The 19,022-nt window shown below is 42.6% G+C and overlaps 1 protein-coding gene across 1 annotated transcript in view; it reads right to left on the bottom strand.

Moving 5' to 3' along the window:
* MED17 (mediator complex subunit 17) overlaps positions 1–19,022 on the bottom strand; it is an 86,181-nt gene that overhangs the window by 25,258 nt on the left and 41,901 nt on the right. The window contains exon 6 of the mRNA XM_080286188.1: positions 14,290–14,536. Within this exon, the coding sequence (XP_080142314.1) occupies positions 14,290–14,536 (247 nt within the window). The remainder of the gene's footprint in view (positions 1–14,289; positions 14,537–19,022) is intronic.

The raw sequence follows: 19,022 nt of genomic DNA, 5'->3' as shown, positions 1-19,022 counted from the left end.
TAACTCTGTCAATAAGTATCCTACCATACACTTTTCCTATTACACTAAGAACACAAATGCCCCTATGATAACCACACACTTCTTTTTTCCCTTTTCCTTTGTACAAGTGAATAATTATCCCTGACTTCCAATCCTCCGGGACTCTACCTTCCTCCCAGGCCAATCTGCACATCTTCCACATCCATTCTACTACTATCTCTCCCCATGCTTCAGCATTTCACCACACACTCCATCAATTCCTTTGACTTTCCCCAATCTGACTTTCTTCATTGCTTCCACAACTTCTACTGATCTCTTCCTGTCTTCTCACCTCCCTCCTTCTCCCAGCCATTCCCCAGCCACTAATACTTGCATTACTTCTATTCTCTATTTTTAACAATTCCTTAAAGTGTTCTCTCCATCTGGTCACTTTTTCTCCCTTCTCCACTAGTAATCGACCATTTTTATCTTTCACTCCCCTGCTAACTTCACTGCCACCCTGTCTTACTCTCTTCACCTCTTTCCAGAACATTTTCTTTTAGTCCCTCCACTTTACACTCAAATTCCTTCCAAATTCCTCATCCACTCTCTTATTACTCTCTCTTACTAGTCTTTTCACCTCTCTCTTTCTTTCTACATATAACTCTCTCTCCCGGCTCTCAACTTCTTCCATCCCCCTATTTCTCATCCATTCCTTGTGTGCTTTCTTCTTTTGTGCCACAGCCAGTCTCACCTCTTCATTCCACCATGTTGTTCCTTGCACCCCCTTCCATCTTCTCTTCACCCCATACACCACATCACATGCTGCACATATTTCTTCTGTGAATATCTTGCACACACCTTCCACGTCTCCCATCTGCTCTAATTCATATTTACCCAATCGTTCCTCCACTTCTCTCTTATATTCTGCCTTTTTCTCATCCTCTTGTAACCTTTCCACTCTCCTTGCAACTACTCCTTCCTCCCGTCCTTCCCTTCTTCTATTTCTCCATCTTACTTGGATCTTGATTCTGGCCACCACCAAGTAGTGGTCAGAAAGTCCACTCCCCCAACCTCTTTAAGCTCTTGCATCCAATACACATCTTCGCATCCTTTCATCCACACACACACATAATCAATCATTGCCTTCCTTTCATTCAGTTCACCACCCACGCTTCTCATCATTTGCCATGTATACCTGTAGATCATTTTGTGCCTGAAGAGGGTATTGGCTATCACCAACCCCCTCCCAGCACAAATGTCTACTAATGCACTGAAATTCTCATCTATCTCAGTAGGCACACCCCACTCACCAACTATTCCATCCACCTTCACATTCCTTACTTTACCATTCATATCACCAATCAAAAACACTCTCTCATTCCTTCCAAACTTTTCCATGCACACTTCCACATTTGTCCAGAACTCTTCTCTCACTATGCTTGCACGATCTTGCGTTGGCGCATACACGCACACAATCGCCCACATTTGTATTCCAACTTTCAATCTTACCCACACAATCCTTGAGCCAACTGATCCATACTCACATATGTTCTTCTTCCATCTTTTACTCACAACAATACACACTCCTTCTTTTGCCCTCTCATTCTCACCTACTCCTGCACGTATACCCCAACCATACTTCCATTCTCCCACACTCTCTCCTCTCCATTTAGTTTCAGTTACTCCACATACATCCACTTTCGCACCCTCAACCACCTGGACAATCTCTCTCTCTTTCACCTCATCATTCGCACCCCTTACATTCCATGTCGCGATCTGTACCATGTCCTTTGTCCGGTCCTTGGTCGTCATCTTTTGGTCAGTCCTTGTCTGAGGCTTCTTGGTCGTCTTTTTAGTTAGCTGTTTTCTGGGGAGGGGCACTAACTTACATAAAAAGAGGTACAGGGAGAAGTCTGATTTCTAAGATACAGTTCATGTATGAGTGTGAGCCTTAATTTCTTGCCTGTCCTGGTCATGTGAATTGAATCCTGGGGCTATTTTTGGATGATGGCACACTGCGTTGCTTGTGTTACAAATGCTCAAACAAACAAGCAAGACAAATTTTGGCTTCCCCAGCACTGTCCTTAATTCTGCATTAGGACAAGCAGAAATATTTTGAAAATGAAAAGACTCAATAATATAAAATAAAATATCATCATAAAAAAATCATTATCTTCTTGTCCATGTCTCCTGGCCAAGTTGGACACCTTTGTTTAATTACATCCATATAGTCCAAGTTAGATCTTGATTCAATGTTCATTGACAAATTAAAGAAACACTGATGTGGGACTTAGTATGTATTGACGTTTCGCCTCATGGCTTCCTCAGAATACAACTGTTGAATATACACCACATTTCCTGTATATATAGCAGAAAGCAATGGGGGGGTGAGGGCTATCAGGGAATGGGCAACGGCTGAGAAATCCAGTGATGTCACATGCATAATCCTGCCCAATAATAATACAAGCAACAACATTGCACGGTTTTAAGAAATTCAGGAACTGAGGTGGCTTTTAAGACATCTCAAACAGTGGCTGACCTGGCCAAACACACAGTACAAACCAGCAACATAGACAAGAGAGGTGTTTACTGCACTCCATGTGCAGTATGTGATAAGGTCTACATAGGTGAAACAGGGTGTGATTTGGAAGTGAGAATAAAAGAACACAAGTATACAATACACTGGTACAACACCAACAACGCATGTGTAGCTCACAGATTTAATACAGGTCGTGTAATGAAAGGGGAAAATGCAAAAATTCTGAACAAGGAAGCAGACTTAAAAAGACGCAAATGTCTGGAAGCAGCATGTTCCAATAAACAAAACAACAAATCTTATCACCTACTGAATTCTGTGGCCAAATATATTGTCAATAGGATAACTTCCTCACCCCCCCCCCTAAACTCAAAATATCACCCCTCCTTCCTTCCCATCCATCCCTATTCCCTCTCTTCACCCAGCTTCTTGCCCATATATACAACACTTGTGTGTGTGTGTGTGTGTGTGTGTGTGTGTGTGTGTGTGTGTGTGTGTGTGTGTGTGCACATACACACACCTGTGCTGGGATTGGCAGTCCCTTTCCCCTTGTGACCTTTTTTTCCTTACCCAACATTCCTTCCCTCTCCCTATGGACTTCCCACTTCATCTGTCCCCTGTTTCATTTCTTTTCTCTGTCCTTGTGCCGTGATCTGTAATCTCTTTCCCCTGGGACCTCACCTTCCTTACCCTACCTGACCCCCCCTACCACCTCTAGCCAATACCTCACCCCCCCACACCCCTACTGCTTTCTGCTGTATATACAGGAAATGTGGTGTATATTCAGCAACTGTATTCTGAGGAAGCCAGGAGGCAAAACGTCAGTACACACTAAGTCCCACATCAGTATTTCTTTCTCCAAGTTTAGATCTGCAAAAGTACTGGCATGGATGATGAAAAAGACAGATTCTGGGATGACTTCATATGTGTGGTTGATGGTATAGGGAACGATGAGATTGTAGTTATGGCTGGGGATTTAAATGGCCATGTGGGTGATGCAACTCAAAGATATGAAGGGATGCACAAGGGATGCACATATGGTACTAGGAATGCAGAAGGGGAATGGATACTTGAGGTTGGGGAGACAATGAACATGATTGTGCACAACATGCTTTTTAGGAAAACAGAGAAATGGCTGATTAAATATGAATCTGGGAGTACTAGTAGCCAGCCTGGCTATCTCTTGGTCAGGAGGCCTGACAGGAGGTTGGTGAAGGATGTTAATGTTATAGGGTGCAAAGGGTGTGTGCAACAACACAAAGTACTTATATGTGGCATGGTCCTGAAAAAGCAGGTGGTGAAGAAGAGGACCTATGCAGCGAGGAGAAAAATAGGAAAGTTGAGAGAAAAAAAAAGTATTAAGGAACGCCTTCTCTTTACCAGGATGAATAATCTGAAGTACTCTGAAAATAGCAAGTTATTCTGGAAAGAGGTGCGGAAATGTCGAAGTGACAATGGAAAGAAATGTGAAGGATGTAAGTGGTAGATTATTAACCCATGGGGAATGAGGTAAGGACCAGATGGAATGAATATTTTGAGAGCCTGATGAATGGGAATAGGGATAGCAGAGCTGCTGTAAGCAAGAATGGTTTTGGGGCTGTGCAGAGAAGGAATGCAGTGCCAGGAAACGTGACACTCGCACAGGTAAAGACCACTGTGAAGCAGCTGAAAAATGGAAAAGCAGCAGGGTTGATGAGGTGTATGTAGAAATGATTACGTACGGTGGAGAAAACGGAATGAAGTGCTTGTTGGAGATATGTAAGAAGGCATGGATGAGTGAAACTGTGCCAGCAGAGTGGAAAAAGGCTGTGATTGTACCCTGTACAAAAATACTGGAGAGCGAAGTGAGGGCAAGAATTATCATGGCATAAGTTTACTGAATGTGGTAGGGAAGGTATATGGAAGAATTATTATAGTGAAAGTAAGAGAGATATCAGAAGTCCTAGTGAGCGATGAACAGGGTGGCTTTAGGAGTAGCAGACAATGTGTGGATCAAATACTGTATTTGCAGTAAGACAGACAGTGGAGAAGGCTTGTGAGAAGGACTATAAGGTGTTTATGGCATTCATGGATCTGGAAAATGCATATGACAAAGTAGACAGAGAAGGATTGTGGAAAGTTTTGCGTATGTACGGTGCAGATGGTAAGCTGATAGGTCCCGTCAAGAGTTTTTATGATGGAAGTGAAAATGCGTAAGGCTATATGGGCATGTAGGTGAATAGTTCACAATTGGTGTGACCGTGCGACAAAGTTGGGTGATGGCCCCGTGGTTGTTCAATATATTTATGGATGGGGTGATGAGAGCAGTAAAAACACAAGTACCAGAGAGGGGGATGGTGCTGGTGATGAATGGTCTATCTATCTATCTGTAGCCTGACACCCCACTTCCACAAAGGGTGGCCACATAAAATGCCATAAAGTCGCTCTGTTACCCACCACATGACTGCCCTCCCCCAACTCACTCCCTCCTCCCACATACACCCTCTTAGCCAGTCTTTCATTCTCCATTCTCTCCACATGTCCAGACTACCTTAGTGTATTTCTAATTTTCTCAGTCACATTCACATCCACCCCACAACGTTCTATCACTTCTTCATTCGTCAACCAGTCCCTCCATGTCACTCCACATGCTCCTCTCAGGGAACTCATTTCCACTGCTCTCACTCTTGACTTGTTCCCCACTAGCGAGGTCCACGCCTCACTTCCATACATCAGGGTAGGGATCACAATACTATCTGGCAGTGACTTCTTAACTTCCATACTCACCTCCCTACTTTTCATCATCGTGTTCAGTGAACCAACAACCTTCCTTCCCTGCTTTACCCTTTCAAGCACTTCATCCCCAAAACATCCATCCTTACTCATCACACTACCCAAGTACATGAATGCACTCACATTCTCCATATCCTCACCTTCCAACTTCACTGTGCATTCTGTGACTTCATTTCTCTCAAACACCATAACTTTACTCTTGTTTACATTAACTTTCAGATTCCCCTTCTTACACACTGTCCCAAATTCATTCACCAGACCTTGTAACTTCCATTCATCATCACTCAACAATACTGTATCATCAGCAAATGGCAACACCAGAATCTTCCACATCTCACCATCATTTATTAGAGCCACCCCCACATCCACTGCCCTACCTTGCACCTCCTTTACAACCCCATCCATGTGTATATTAAACAGCCATGGAGACATCATATATCCCTGTTTCAGTCCCACATTTAGATCAGAGAACTCACTCAGCTCACAATCCACTCACACCGTAGCCCTAGCTCCCTCATACATACTCTTCACAGCACTCAACAATTTCCCCTCCACTCCATATATTCTTAATACCTTCCACATACCTTACCTATCTACTCTGTCATATGTTTTCTTCAAGTCCATGAAGGCAGCATACACTTTCATCCCCTTCTCTAGATACTTCTCCACTAAACATCTTAGAACAAATATCTGATCTACACACCCTTTTCCCTTCCTAAATCCCCCTTGTTCTTCTCCAACTAGTTCCTCTGTTATATGCCTAACCCTATCAATGAGTATTCTACCATATATTTTTCCAATCATACTAAGAAGGCAAATACCCCTATGGTTACCACATACTTCTCTCTCCCCTTTTCCTTTGTATAAAGGAACAATTATACCTGATTTCCAGTCCTCTGGAACCCTTCCCTATACCCAAGTCAATCTACACAACTTCCCATATCCACTCCACAACAATCTCATTCCCATACTTCAACATTTCACCAAACACTCCATCAATTCCTGGGGCCTTTCCCATCTTGATCTTCAATGCTTCAACTACTTCCACCCTACTGATCTCTTCCTCCCTCCTCTCATCTCTTCTTCTCCCAGCCATTCCCCAACCACTTACACTGCTCTCACTCTCTACATTCAACAAATCCTCAAAGTGCTCCTTCCATCTCCTCACTTTCTCTCTCTTCTCCACCAACAATCTATTATTCCCATCTTTCACTCCCCTATTTCCCCTTTCACTCTGTCTTACATTCTTTACCTCCTTCCAAAACAATTTCTTACTCTCCCTCCATCTCACACTCAGATTCCTTCCAAACTCTTCATCCATTCTCTTCTTACTTTCCTTTATCAATCTCTTCACGTCCCTTCTCCTGCTCATATATACTTCTCTCTTCTCTCTCTCATCTTCTCCCCTACCTCTACTTGCTAGCCAGTCACTATATGCCTTCTTCTTTTGTTCCACAACTCGTTTCACCTCATCATTCCACCATGCCGTCCCTTGCACACCCGTGCATCTCCTCCTCACTCCACAAACCACCTCGCATGCTGTGCCTACCTCTTCCGTGAATCCCTTGTATGCTTCTTCCGCCCCTTCCATCTGCTCTAACTCATACCTTCCCAATCTTTCTTCCACTATGCTCTTATACTCTGCCATTTTCTCACTCTCTTGCAACTTCTCCACTCTTTTCACAGAAGCTGTTTCCTCCTGTCTTCCCCTTTGTCTCTTCACCCATTTTCTTTGCAGCCTTACCTTGGCCATAACTAAGTGATGGTCCAAGATTCCATTCCCCCACACTCTTGCATCCAACACTTTTTTTTTAATTCGCTCATCCACACACATGTAATCTATCATTGCCTTTGGTCAACAAGTTCACCGTCCATCCTCCTCACGGCTCTCCATGTATACCTGTGGATCATCTTATGCCGAGAGATGGTGTTGGCTACTGCTAACCCCTTAGTAGCACAGGTGTCCACCAAAGCACTACCATTCCCATCTACTTCAGCTGGCACACCCCACTGACCAACCACTCCATCCACTCATACATTCCTAACTTTGCCTTTTATGTCTCCAATCAAACACACTCTCTTGCTCCTTTCAAACTTGTCCATACATCGTTCTACACTCGCCCAAAACTCATCTTTCACTCTTGCTACTCGGTCCTCTGTTGGCACATACACACATACAATCATCCAAGCTTGTATACCTACTATCATCCTCACCCATACAATCCTTCCACCCACTGTTCCATACTCTCTCATATTCTCCTTCCACTTCTTGCTTATCATCAGACAAACTCCCTCTCTTGCCCTCTCATTCTCACTAACTCCCACACATACTGTATTCTTAAACCATACTCCCATTCTCTCACCCTTTCACCTTTTCATTTAGTTTCAGTCAATCCACATACATCCACTGTTGCATCCTCAAGCACCTGAACAATCTCTCTCTCTCTTTCACTTCATCATTCACTGATGATGCAGGGCTACTTGCAAATACCAGACAAGAACTTGGTAGACTAGTGCAGAGTTTTGCTGATGTCAGTGAGTGTCGTGCCTTGAGAGTAAATGTAGAAAGGAGTAGAGTAATGGTTACTGAGAGAGTGAAGGTGACTCCCAGTGTGATGTTACTGTGAATGGAGAGAGACTGGAATTGGTGAGAGAGTTCAAATACCTGGGTATGGTGACAGAAAAGAGAGGAAAATGTGCAAAAAAAGTGGGAAGTAAAGTGACAAGGAAGAAAAGTTGCTGGTGCCATGAAGGCCTTGATAAGAAACAGAGGCTTGAGTGTTGCAGCTGCACAAGGCTAACATGAAGGTGTGTTAGTGCCAACTTTAACATACGGATGTGAGACTGGTGTGGCATGAAAATGAAAAGTCAAGAGTGAGAGCAGCAGAGATGGGATTTCTGAGGAATGTATGTGGAGTAAAGAGAGTGGACAAGATACAAAATAATGTGATTCGTGAAAGATGTGGAGTGAGGAAGTCTGTGGACACCAGAATCGAAGTGAGTGTACTGAGATGGTATGGTCATGTGGAGAGAATGGATAACAATAGAATGGTAAGAAAGGTATATCTGAGCAAATCTAAAGGAGCGAGGAGATGAGGTAGGCCAAAGAGAAGGTGGAGGGATATGGTGCATGAGTGTGTGAGGAAGAGAGGTATGGAAGTCAGTGAGGCTTGGGGACTAACAAGAGATCGAGCTGACTGGATGAATATTGTGAGGAGAAATGCATAATCAGGGATTTGGTACCCCCTTTAAATGTGATAGCATCCGGACTGACTCTATCGGATACATCTGTGTGAAGCTACAGAATGTGGTGAATGTTTTTGGTGTATCTGATAGAGCCAGGATTCCGGAAACTTAAATGGTGAGTGAATGGCATGACCCATTGCACTGGGCAAATTTGGGCTGTCTGGACGATGCTACTCCTCACCCGCCCTAGGGTGGGAAAGGAGGTCCGGATGATGGTGAATAGTCTGAACAGGAAGCTGTAGACAGAAGTGTTAATGAGCAGCAGCATAGATCTCTCAAGAACAATTTCTTCAGAGATACTGATCCACTGTGTGGATGGACAAGGGGCCCTCCAAGACATAAGGTGGGATGAGGGTATGGAAGTCACAGTTAAGGAGAAAAGAAGCCTTTTCCAGTAAAGGAAAAGGGGTGGTAACACACAGGAAAACTTGGCTGCCAAGCATATGGCCAGAAAGGAGATATGCAGGGCAAAATCAGACTCTCAGAGGCTTTTATTGGATAACCTGAACTGTCCTGAAAGGAGGACTGTAGTATTTAAAGTGAAAAATCAGATGAATAGGGAAAACAAGGATATACTTGTTAAGCAGATGTGAAAAATCATGAAGGGACAGTAGTGGTGGACAGTGGGAATATTAAAGGCACCTGGAGAAGGCATTATAACTGGTTGCTGAAAGGACACTATAACTGGTTGCCGAAAGAGAGGTTTGACTGACACTGGGAAGGTTTGGTGTCAGCAGATCCTGTGTTTGGCCCATGGTTTTTTATTAATCTTGCTACTGTAAGCAGGGCAATATGTAGGATGCAGTTGGGGAAGGTGGGAGGTTGAATACTAAATTGCTGATGGCCTCAGAAGATGTGGGAGTGAGTTTAGATATTGATTTGATTAATTCTAATATATACGAGTCTCTGGTACCAGATGACTGGTTGAAGAAAGTGACTGTAAATGTGTATGAGGGGAAGGATGATGTCCTGGATAGAGGAAGTTTTGAGGCATAAAATTTTTGGACCAGATAATGAGGTAATGGAGAGAATCCTTGAAGGTATGATAAGGGAAAAAATGAATATTGATGACATGCAATTGGGATTTATGCAAGGGAAAGGGACCATTGATGCCATAATCATTGTCTGAGAGCTTCTGGAAAAATATGTAGGAAAGAATAGAGACCTGTATTTTGTTTTTGTTGATGTGGGGAAGGTCTTTGACAGCATCCCTAGAGAGGTGATGTGGACAATAAGGCAGCTTGGGATCGAGGAGTGGCTGGTTAGGTGGTTATGGCTATGTATGTGGACGTTCACACCCAGGTGAGTGAGTGGAGATTAGAGTGATGAGTTTTCCGTGAATGCTGGTGTGTATCAGGGGTCAGTCTTGAGCCCCTTATTGTTTGTCATGATGCCTGAAGCTCTCTCACGTGACTTCAGAAATGGTCTCCTATGGCAGATGTACTTGGTGCTGATTGCAGAGAATAAAAGGGACATAGAAGAAAGATTTGGAAAATGGAAAGATGGATTAGGGCACAATGGTTTGAGAGTAAGTGCTGATATAGCAAAAGTGATGATATCTAAGGATGGTGTTGGTACTGTCAAAGCAAGGGGGGTGTGGCCATGTGCAGTTTGCTACAACGGTGTCAGAAGCATATCCATCTTGTGCAGTGTTTTGTGATAAGTGGGTGCAAAAGAGATGTATATAGTGGTAAATGAGGCAGACTGTGAAATAATGCTGAGTTTGTGTGTATGGTGCGTCGGAGAGAGCACATAGGGATTGTAATGCATGCCAAAACTGATCTTGCTCCATCTTGTGCAGTGTTTGTGATAAGTGGGTACATAAGAGATGTGTTGGTATTAGAGGTAGACTGTGAAATAATGCTGATTTCGTGTGTGCTGTGTGTCGGAGAGCGCATATAGAGATTGTCAGGCATGAAAGGACTGATCTTGCTGGAGAGTCTCTCAACTTTTATTTATTTTTTTAATGCAAGAAGGAACCAAAGGCCAGAAACCCATAAGATTGTTCTCTCCACGAAAAAACAAAAACACAATAATGGAGAGCCAAATTCAAGATCCATTCACTTCAAGATGCCTGGATACATTGTGTTTGGAAGACTAGAGTCCATAGGCAGTAAGAAATACAGACAGAGGAAGACAGTTCCAGAGTTTGACCTGTTGCATACATGTTGGACTGAGAATAATGGTTAACTCTTGCATTTAAAAGCTGGACAGAGAAGGATGAGAGGTTGTTGCTTGATAAGTGTCCACCGTACTGGTGGAGGGGTGCAAGCAGACAGTCCAGAGAAGCAGAGACCATTGAAGTTGCAACAGAAAAGAGATAAAGATGCGACAATGCGGCAGAGAGACAAAGGTTGAAGGGAGCCAGTAAAAGCAGGAGAGTTAATGAGACGAAGACCTGGGATGAGGTCATATGAGTGTGACCTCAGGGATAAGGGACTGGAAAGGTAGTCCACCAGAGATCGAGCAGCGAGGAAAGCCGCCATTAGGTGACCAAGACCTACACATGCAAGCATGTTAGACAACTGGGTACGGAAAGTGAGAGGTATGAACATCAAAAGTAGAGTTACAAGATGCAGACCGAAAAATACCTGAGACAAGGTCATGGAGTGTGACCTCAGCGATAAGGGACTGCATAGGTATTCTGCCAGAGATTGAGCAATGAGGACAGCTGCCATTAAGCAACCAAGGCCAATGCATGCAAGCATGTTGGAGCCAATACAAACCATAATGTTAAAGGTGTATGTCTGTGAGGTGAAGTAAAAAATTTCACTGGCCTGAGAGGTGAGTGAATCCATAAACAGTGATCCCTTGGTTATCGCAATAACTGGTACTGTGCCTAATGTGTAATGAAGAAACTGCATGATAACAAAAGTACGGAATGTACGGAATTTCTTCTAATTAGTACTGGTCACTCCACTTGTGAACCCAAATTTTCCCATTTACAACAATTTGGACCCAGTAGATAAAAACAAACTGTTATAGTAAGAAACAGCAACACACATAAGCACGGTTAGGTTAATAGAAAATACAATTATAAAAAATCATAAAAAGGGCATAATAGGAAAGAAACACATACCATACAGAGACCTGAGATGGGCTTGAGGTAAGGGGTTCTGAGGCAAGGAGGTGAAGAACTTTAGCCTAGTTGATCTACTCTGAGAAGAGACACACTTTAAGCTTTTGAAAGCTGGCAGCTGATTGGCTGTCCAAGTGCATTATTAATGATGCATTTTAAATTATTTCTTTATAAAGGTTACAATACCCATTTGATAGTAAGACCATCCAAAATTTTATATATAGTAATTTGTATAAAACAATTTAAAAAACGGGTCCTTACAAAGTTTACCAGATGGTTTAGACACATTTGAATTTTTGAATTCTCATAAAATTTTACGTGCTCCTTGATTCCCACCCCCCATGTTCAGGCAAATTAAGGTAAATTATGTCATTACTGCAACACAATGTAAAATCTAACTTAGCAAAACACCCGAATGCCAATAAAAATGGCTGGTAGCCACCATCACTTTTAAGTACCTCGTAGCCCATACTTTGTTACAGCTCTATTGTAAGTTGTAATTAGACATTTGAAACTAAAACAATGGAAAACTTTTTGATGAAGCAAAAGTAGAATGCACGAAGCAAACTGATGCAACAGCAAAACGCTCTCAAATAAATCTGAATATTAGTTTCCTTGGGCAAGTGGGACATCCCACAAGCAGCCTCTCCCCCCATCTCCCCACACAGTTATATTTGTTAAGTCAGACTTTACAAATTATCGAAGTAATGAAATAATTTACTTTAATTTGCCTGAACATGACACACAAAAAATCAAGGTACTCACAAAACTTTGCCTGGACATATTTCGATTTGTCCCAAGAATTCAAAATTTTCATCTGGCAAATGATAATGAACACCATTATAACTATGTGCGCAATAACCATGGGATCATTCTGTGTGTGTGTGTGTGTGTGTGTGTGTGTGTGTGTGTGTGTGTGTGTGTGTGTGTGTAATTCACCGGGTTGTTCAGGATCACTTGATGGTCGTGATCGTCAGCTTTTACTCTCCCGGAAGGGAGCTGAGAGCTCATATAGTCCGATCTAAGGGCAAGGCTGTGACCTTCACACATGCACACACCCGTCCCCTTGCTCAAGGGGGACAGTAACCACCCACTTCGTCAGCGAAACTTTTCGCAACCTGAGCGAGGCGCGAACTCCCGTCCACCAGTTGGCAAACGGGAACGTTACCACTGCACCAGCAAGCGGTGTGTGTGTGTGTGTGTGTGTGTGTGTGTGTGTGTGTGTGTGTGTGTGTGTGTGTGTGTGTGTGTGTGTGTGTGTGTGTGTGTGTGTGTGTGTGTGTGTGTGTGTGTGTGTGTGTGTGTGTGTGTGTGTGTGTGTGTGTGTGTGTGTGTGTGTGTGTGTGTGTGTGTGTGTGTGTGTGTGTGTGTGTGTGTGTGTGTGTGTGTGTGTGTGTGTGTGTGTGTGTGTGTGTGTGTGTGTGTGTGTGTGTGTGTGTGTGTGTGTGTGTGTGTGTGTGTGTGTGTGTGTGTGTGTGTGTGTGTGTGTGTGTGTGTGTGTGTGTGTGTGTGTGTGTGTGTGTGTGTGTGTGTGTGTGTGTGTGTGTGTGTGTGTGTGTGTGTGTGTGTGTGTGTGTGTGTGTGTGTGTGTGTGTGTGTGTGTGTGTGTGTGTGTGTGTGTGTGTGTGTGTGTGTGTGTGTGTGTGTGTGTGTGTGTGTGTGTGTGTGTGTGTGTGTGTGTGTGTGTGTGTGTGTGTGTGTGTGTGTGTGTGTGTGTGTGTGTGTGTGTGTGTGTGTGTGTGTGTGTGTGTGTGTGTGTGTGTGTGTGTGTGTGTGTGTGTGTGTGTGTGTGTGTGTGTGTGTGTGTGTGTGTGTGTGTGTGTGTGTGTGTGTGTGTGTGTGTGTGTGTGTGTGTGTGTGTGTGTGTGTGTGTGTGTGTGTGTGTGTGTGTGTGTGTGTGTCCTCTATGGAAATCAGGGAAGATGCATACAGAACTTTGTGAACAAGCTCTAATAGGAGTAACTTTTTACAATGTAATTAAATATGTGCAAACAGCTGCTAGAGTGGCACCCCTGTGGGCCAAGGTTAGAACTACTGTAATTAGAAACAGTCAACATGATGACAACACAATGGCTAATTACAGTACAGTTTTTTACTAGTACAACCATACCATTATTAGCTACAATGGGTTGGATAGGTGGATGGATTGGTGAGATGGGCAGAGTGGGTGGGTGGGTAATGAGAAAATAGGTCCATGGTATGATGTCCAAGGGGAATATATCCGTGGGAAATGGGCCCAAGGAGGAACACATGTTCAGTGGGTTAAACAAAACCCTATGGGTCTTCTCTCACATGGGGAGTGGCAATTCAAGGTTCCAGACAGTGCTGATATGTGTAATCATTGGGTTTTCCCATGCAATGCCAGGTACCCCTGCTATTATACTGTATACAAGGCTGTTTTCATTGGGCATTTTGTTCATAATTATAGTTCTATGATTTCCTTTTCCAGTTTCTCAAAACTACTCATCCCAATGACCAGTGACAAATAGTGTAACAATGATAATGTTAAGCATAAATGCTTTGGCCTTATTTTAAAAACAAACATGACCATACTGCATGCTCTTTGAAAGCATAAACAAACCTCAAAAAATATGCAATACAAAGCATCAACAGCAATGACAATGATAATCAATGCAATACAAAGCATTAACAGCACTGATGACAATAATCAAAGTGACAGACTCAAGTGACTCACTTCTTTCCATCTGAGTGACAGAGGCCAACAAGAAGGTGTATGCCAGGGAAGATGGTGGCAGTGATCTGATTACCCACAACCAGATGTGGGATGGAGGGTGTAAGCTTGACAGCCTCACGTGCCAGCTGACTGAAGAGCTCCTTACAGAAGAGCACATTTTGCGCTTTCTCCAGCTTCTGCTGCCACGGAGTTTCACCCGATACGAAATCACTGGTGGTCAACTGAGCAGAGCAGATGTCTTCTTCATCTGGATACCAATATTATTTTACAAATAAATAATTAATTATAAAAGGGGGCAAAATTACAATTACAGTACACACTTACATGTATAATGGTAATTTCCTGGTTTACAGGAAATCATTTGGCTTGATGTAGAGCTATCCTAAAACAGAGTACCATTACACTAAATGGATGGATGATGGGAACTCCCACCTACCACAATGTACTGCATCTATAGCTGATACTTTGTATTCTGTACATTAATATCATTGATGATAATGATGATGGTAATGATGATGATGATAAGGATGACAACCAGAACCTATACTATAAACTACGGTATTTCTATCTTTTCTGATGTACAAAGAGTGACTGATAACATGTACTGTACAAAAAAAACTAGATGCAGGAATTTCATGGCCCTCCAGTAATACAGTACTAATGCTCTTGGTAAGGTGTGGTGTGGGAGGATGATTTTGTGTGGTGTGGTGTGAGATGGTGGTAGGTGGTGGCAACCATCATCCACTCACTTCACGTAGTGCTACTTACTGTACTTCTTCCTATTTCTCCCATCTTTCCTATCACTTTTTATACTCTTCTTTCCTTTTCAGGTGGCTTTACATTGAGAGACAAGCTAAATGGTTTCCAGTAAGCCAGGAAACCATTTACTATGCAGGGTGGTAACTATATAACCAACCCATACGTGTTCCATACATGTCAGATAGTGGGTTGGCAGAGGGTTAGTGCCCCTCCCTGTAAAACAACTATTTCAAAGACAAATAGCCACCCCTTACGCGATTATAGTGTCTGGCGATAGATAGCTACACAGATAGATAGGTGTGAGAAGGTGGTATGATGCAAGGCATGGTATGGTGTGGCATCATTAAGGCAAGGCACATACAAGGATAAGGTAGCACTACTCCCACAGAGCTGTGTGGTATTCAAAACTGAAATTTTTTCTCAGCTTGTGCTGGAAGTTTCCTACACTATAAACCAATGCTCTGTCTTAATACATATTGGATTTTTTTTTTCTATAATGCAGTTGGTTCCACTGACAGTAGGTACAAAAAAATCAAAATTAAAAGCTCATCAGGATCTTTCAGCCTCATACCTTGCACCTGTCTGTTGAGCCAGTTGGGTGGCTAATACAGCAGTGGCTTCACGTGCATTATGGCACTGACTGGCTGGTCAGTGATGATGTCATCAGTAAGCCCCCTTGCCACCCATTATATTCAAAGTGGAAGTTTTACTGATAAATGTTTGTTCATTCAGTAATTAACAGTGTTTGTTAGTGCTGTGGCTACATGTAGTTTAACTTACTATAAGACATTTGTAGCCTCTAAAAGGGTTCCAGTACACTAAAAGCTTAAAAGAACATGGTTAAATATTTGCAAACAAGCTTTGCAAACTGAAATTGCCAAAGAAGACTGAATTTTGGTGGTGAGAAAATAAATAACTACACATATCAACAAGTAAACAGGCAGGTGAATACTATGTTAAATTTAGTTGATCATCACCTATGCATTAATTACAGTAGAAAAGGAAATCTCTGTTTGTGACTGCACATGAGATATGGCCTAACTACACTGCATCCTCTTACATTTTTATACACTCAAATGTAGAAGTAATTTCATCTTGAAATTATTCCAAATGCTGTGAAACCTTAGCATCAACTATAATGTATAATGCACATTGGCTTGACTAAAAGATTATTAACTAGTTACCTATTTACATACTCTGTAGTCATAATAAGGAAGCTTAGCCATAACTATTTATGGTATTGACTGTCTTAACTAGCAAACTGTACACTTAACTGTAACCATATTCCTATTAGATAATGAGAGGGACCACAGCAATATTTCTATAAAATTACAGTTTTGCAGGTTTTGTGGTTTTCTCTGAAACATTCATTCATTTGTTTTGAAGGTTCCAACATGCTTGCATGCGTCAGCCTTGGTCACCTAATGGCAGCTTTCCATGCTGCTCGTTCTCTGGCAGCTTCCCTATTCAGTCCCTTATCCCTGAGGTCACACTCAATGACCTCGTCTCAAGTCTTTTTTGGACTACCCATCGTAACCCTACCCCTAACATTAACACTTTTCACTTTCTGCACCAAATTATCATCCCCATCCTCTCCACATGCCCAAACCATCTCAATCTACCTCTCCTCACAACACCAATGCCCTCCAGTCCCATCCTACCCCTCAAATCTTCCATCATAAACCTAGCCCCTCCAGGCCTCACACTCAGGGACGCACTGCACATCTACTTTAATCATTGTCTTTTCTGTACATCTGCGGCTGCGAATATCCTCTTCCTTTACTGCCCAAGTCTCACTACCAAACAGCATTACACTCCTAATATATGCTGCATACAAGGATCCCTTAGCACGGAGGGAGAGCCCTCTCAATGTCAGGAGAAGCAACAGCTCCCTGAACATCTTCCAACCACTCCTCACTCTAGCCACAAACCTAGCTCCACTCCAACCTCCAGCACATAACATGTCTCCCAAATAACAAAACTCTTCCGCACACTTAAGAGACTCACCAGCAAATTCAATACTTTCCTGCCTAACAATCACCACCTGCTCTCCCATGCCTGACCATCTCCACTTGTTCTCCCCGACACACTGCACGCATGAAATCAGCATTATCTTGCAGTCTACCTCTAATACCACTACATCTCTTATGCACCCACTTATCACAGACACTGCTCATGATGGAGTTACTTCCCACACCCTTGTGGCAAATCACAGAGCCACTCTCCCTCTTCTTTGACAGTACCACCACCAGCCTTAAATACCAACACTTCTGTTTTATTTGCATTTATTCTTAAGCTCTTATGCCCCATATCATCTCTCCACTTCCTAAATCTTTCCTCCACCTCCCCTTCATTCTCTGCAGTCAGCACCAAATCATCAGCATACAACATCTCCCACAGGAGTCCATTTCTGAAGTCACTTGAGAGGGCTTCAAGTACCATGATAAACAAAAAGGGGCTCAAAACTGACCCCTGGAGCACACCAACATTCACGGAAAAGTCATCATTCAAATCTCCAATCACCCTTACCTGGGTGCAAGCGCCCACATACATGGCCATAACCACCCTAACCAGCCCCTCCTCAATCCCAAGCTTTCTCATTGCCCACTTCACCACCTCTCTCAGGACTCTGTCAAAGGCTTTCTCCAAATTAACAAACACAAAGTATAGATCCATTTCCTTTCCTACACATTTTTCCTGAAACTGTCGAACAATGAATATGGTATCAGTGGTCCCTGTGCCTGGCATAAACCCAAACTGCATCTCATCAATATTCACTCATTCTCAAATCATATCTTCTAGAACTCTCTCCATTACCTTCATTAACTAGTCTAAAAGCTTTATGCCTCTATAATTTCCTCTTTCCAGGGCATCACCCTTCAACTTGTACACAATTAAAATTACACTCTTCAGCCAATCATCTGGGACAACACACTCATATATAATCATATTTATCAGGTGATTAACCTCACTACTATTATCTCCTGAGGCTTTCAACACTTCAGCAGTCAACCCAGACACATCTCCTGCCTTCCCCACCTGCATCCTGCCTATTGCCCCGCTCACAGTTGCAGTGTCAATCAAAGGCCAAGGGCAAAACACTGGATCTGCAGGCTCCAAACCTTCCTTGTCCCAGTCAAACTCCTCATTAAACAACTGGCTGTAATGCTCTCCCCATACATCCTTAATATCATCACTACCGTTCCTCCATCATTCTTCACACACTGGTCACCTATGCTATCCCTATTCTCCTTCTTCATCTGATCTGCCACCTTGAATATCATATTCTTCCTTTCCACATGATTTAGGTTATCAAGTAAAAGTCTCTGTGACTCAGACTTTGCCCTGTAAACCTCTTTTCTAGCCCTATGCTTGACAGCCAAGCATTCCCCTCTGTTACCACCCTTCTTCCATTCCCGGAAAAGCCTTCTTTTCTCCTTAACGTGTTACAAAGAAAACACTAAGCAGATATGAATTTGGTACTTTCAACAAGGCTAAATGGCATAAATTCAGCCAGAATTCTCAGCAAACTTTTTTTATCATAGGATTTTCAACCAAACAGCTATATCTCAATTAGTCCCTGAGATACTTACATTTCAAATGTGCAATTTTTGCACCAAAAATAAGTATATGACCTTCAAAAATGTCAAGGTCATTTATATTTGGAGCAAGTACTTGGGTTACCCTACGGTACCTTCCTGAATAATATTATCAAGATCTAAGAAAAAAAAAATGCAAAGAAAAATAATAATACTTACCAAAACAATAAACTTAGCCATATATACTTTACAGTGAAGCTTAATAAGATAGTGAGGAAAAGTATTACTGTATTCATGAAGCCTGTAACATGAGGTACCCTGATGCTGTGTCTACCATAGCCCTCTACCCCTGCTTTTTATTTAGTCATTACCTTGACATTCTTTATGTAATGGGATTATATATAGTAACAATAAGATGAGGAGAATGGTGGCTGG

This window comes from Coenobita brevimanus, chromosome 110 (assembly GCF_032717465.1).
Source record: "Coenobita brevimanus isolate Jiangsu-jjx chromosome 110, ASM3271746v2, whole genome shotgun sequence".
NCBI classification, from domain to species: domain Eukaryota; kingdom Metazoa; phylum Arthropoda; class Malacostraca; order Decapoda; family Coenobitidae; genus Coenobita; species Coenobita brevimanus.
Note: the sequence above shows the minus strand (reverse complement) of the source record. Positions and strands in the feature narration are given on the sequence as shown.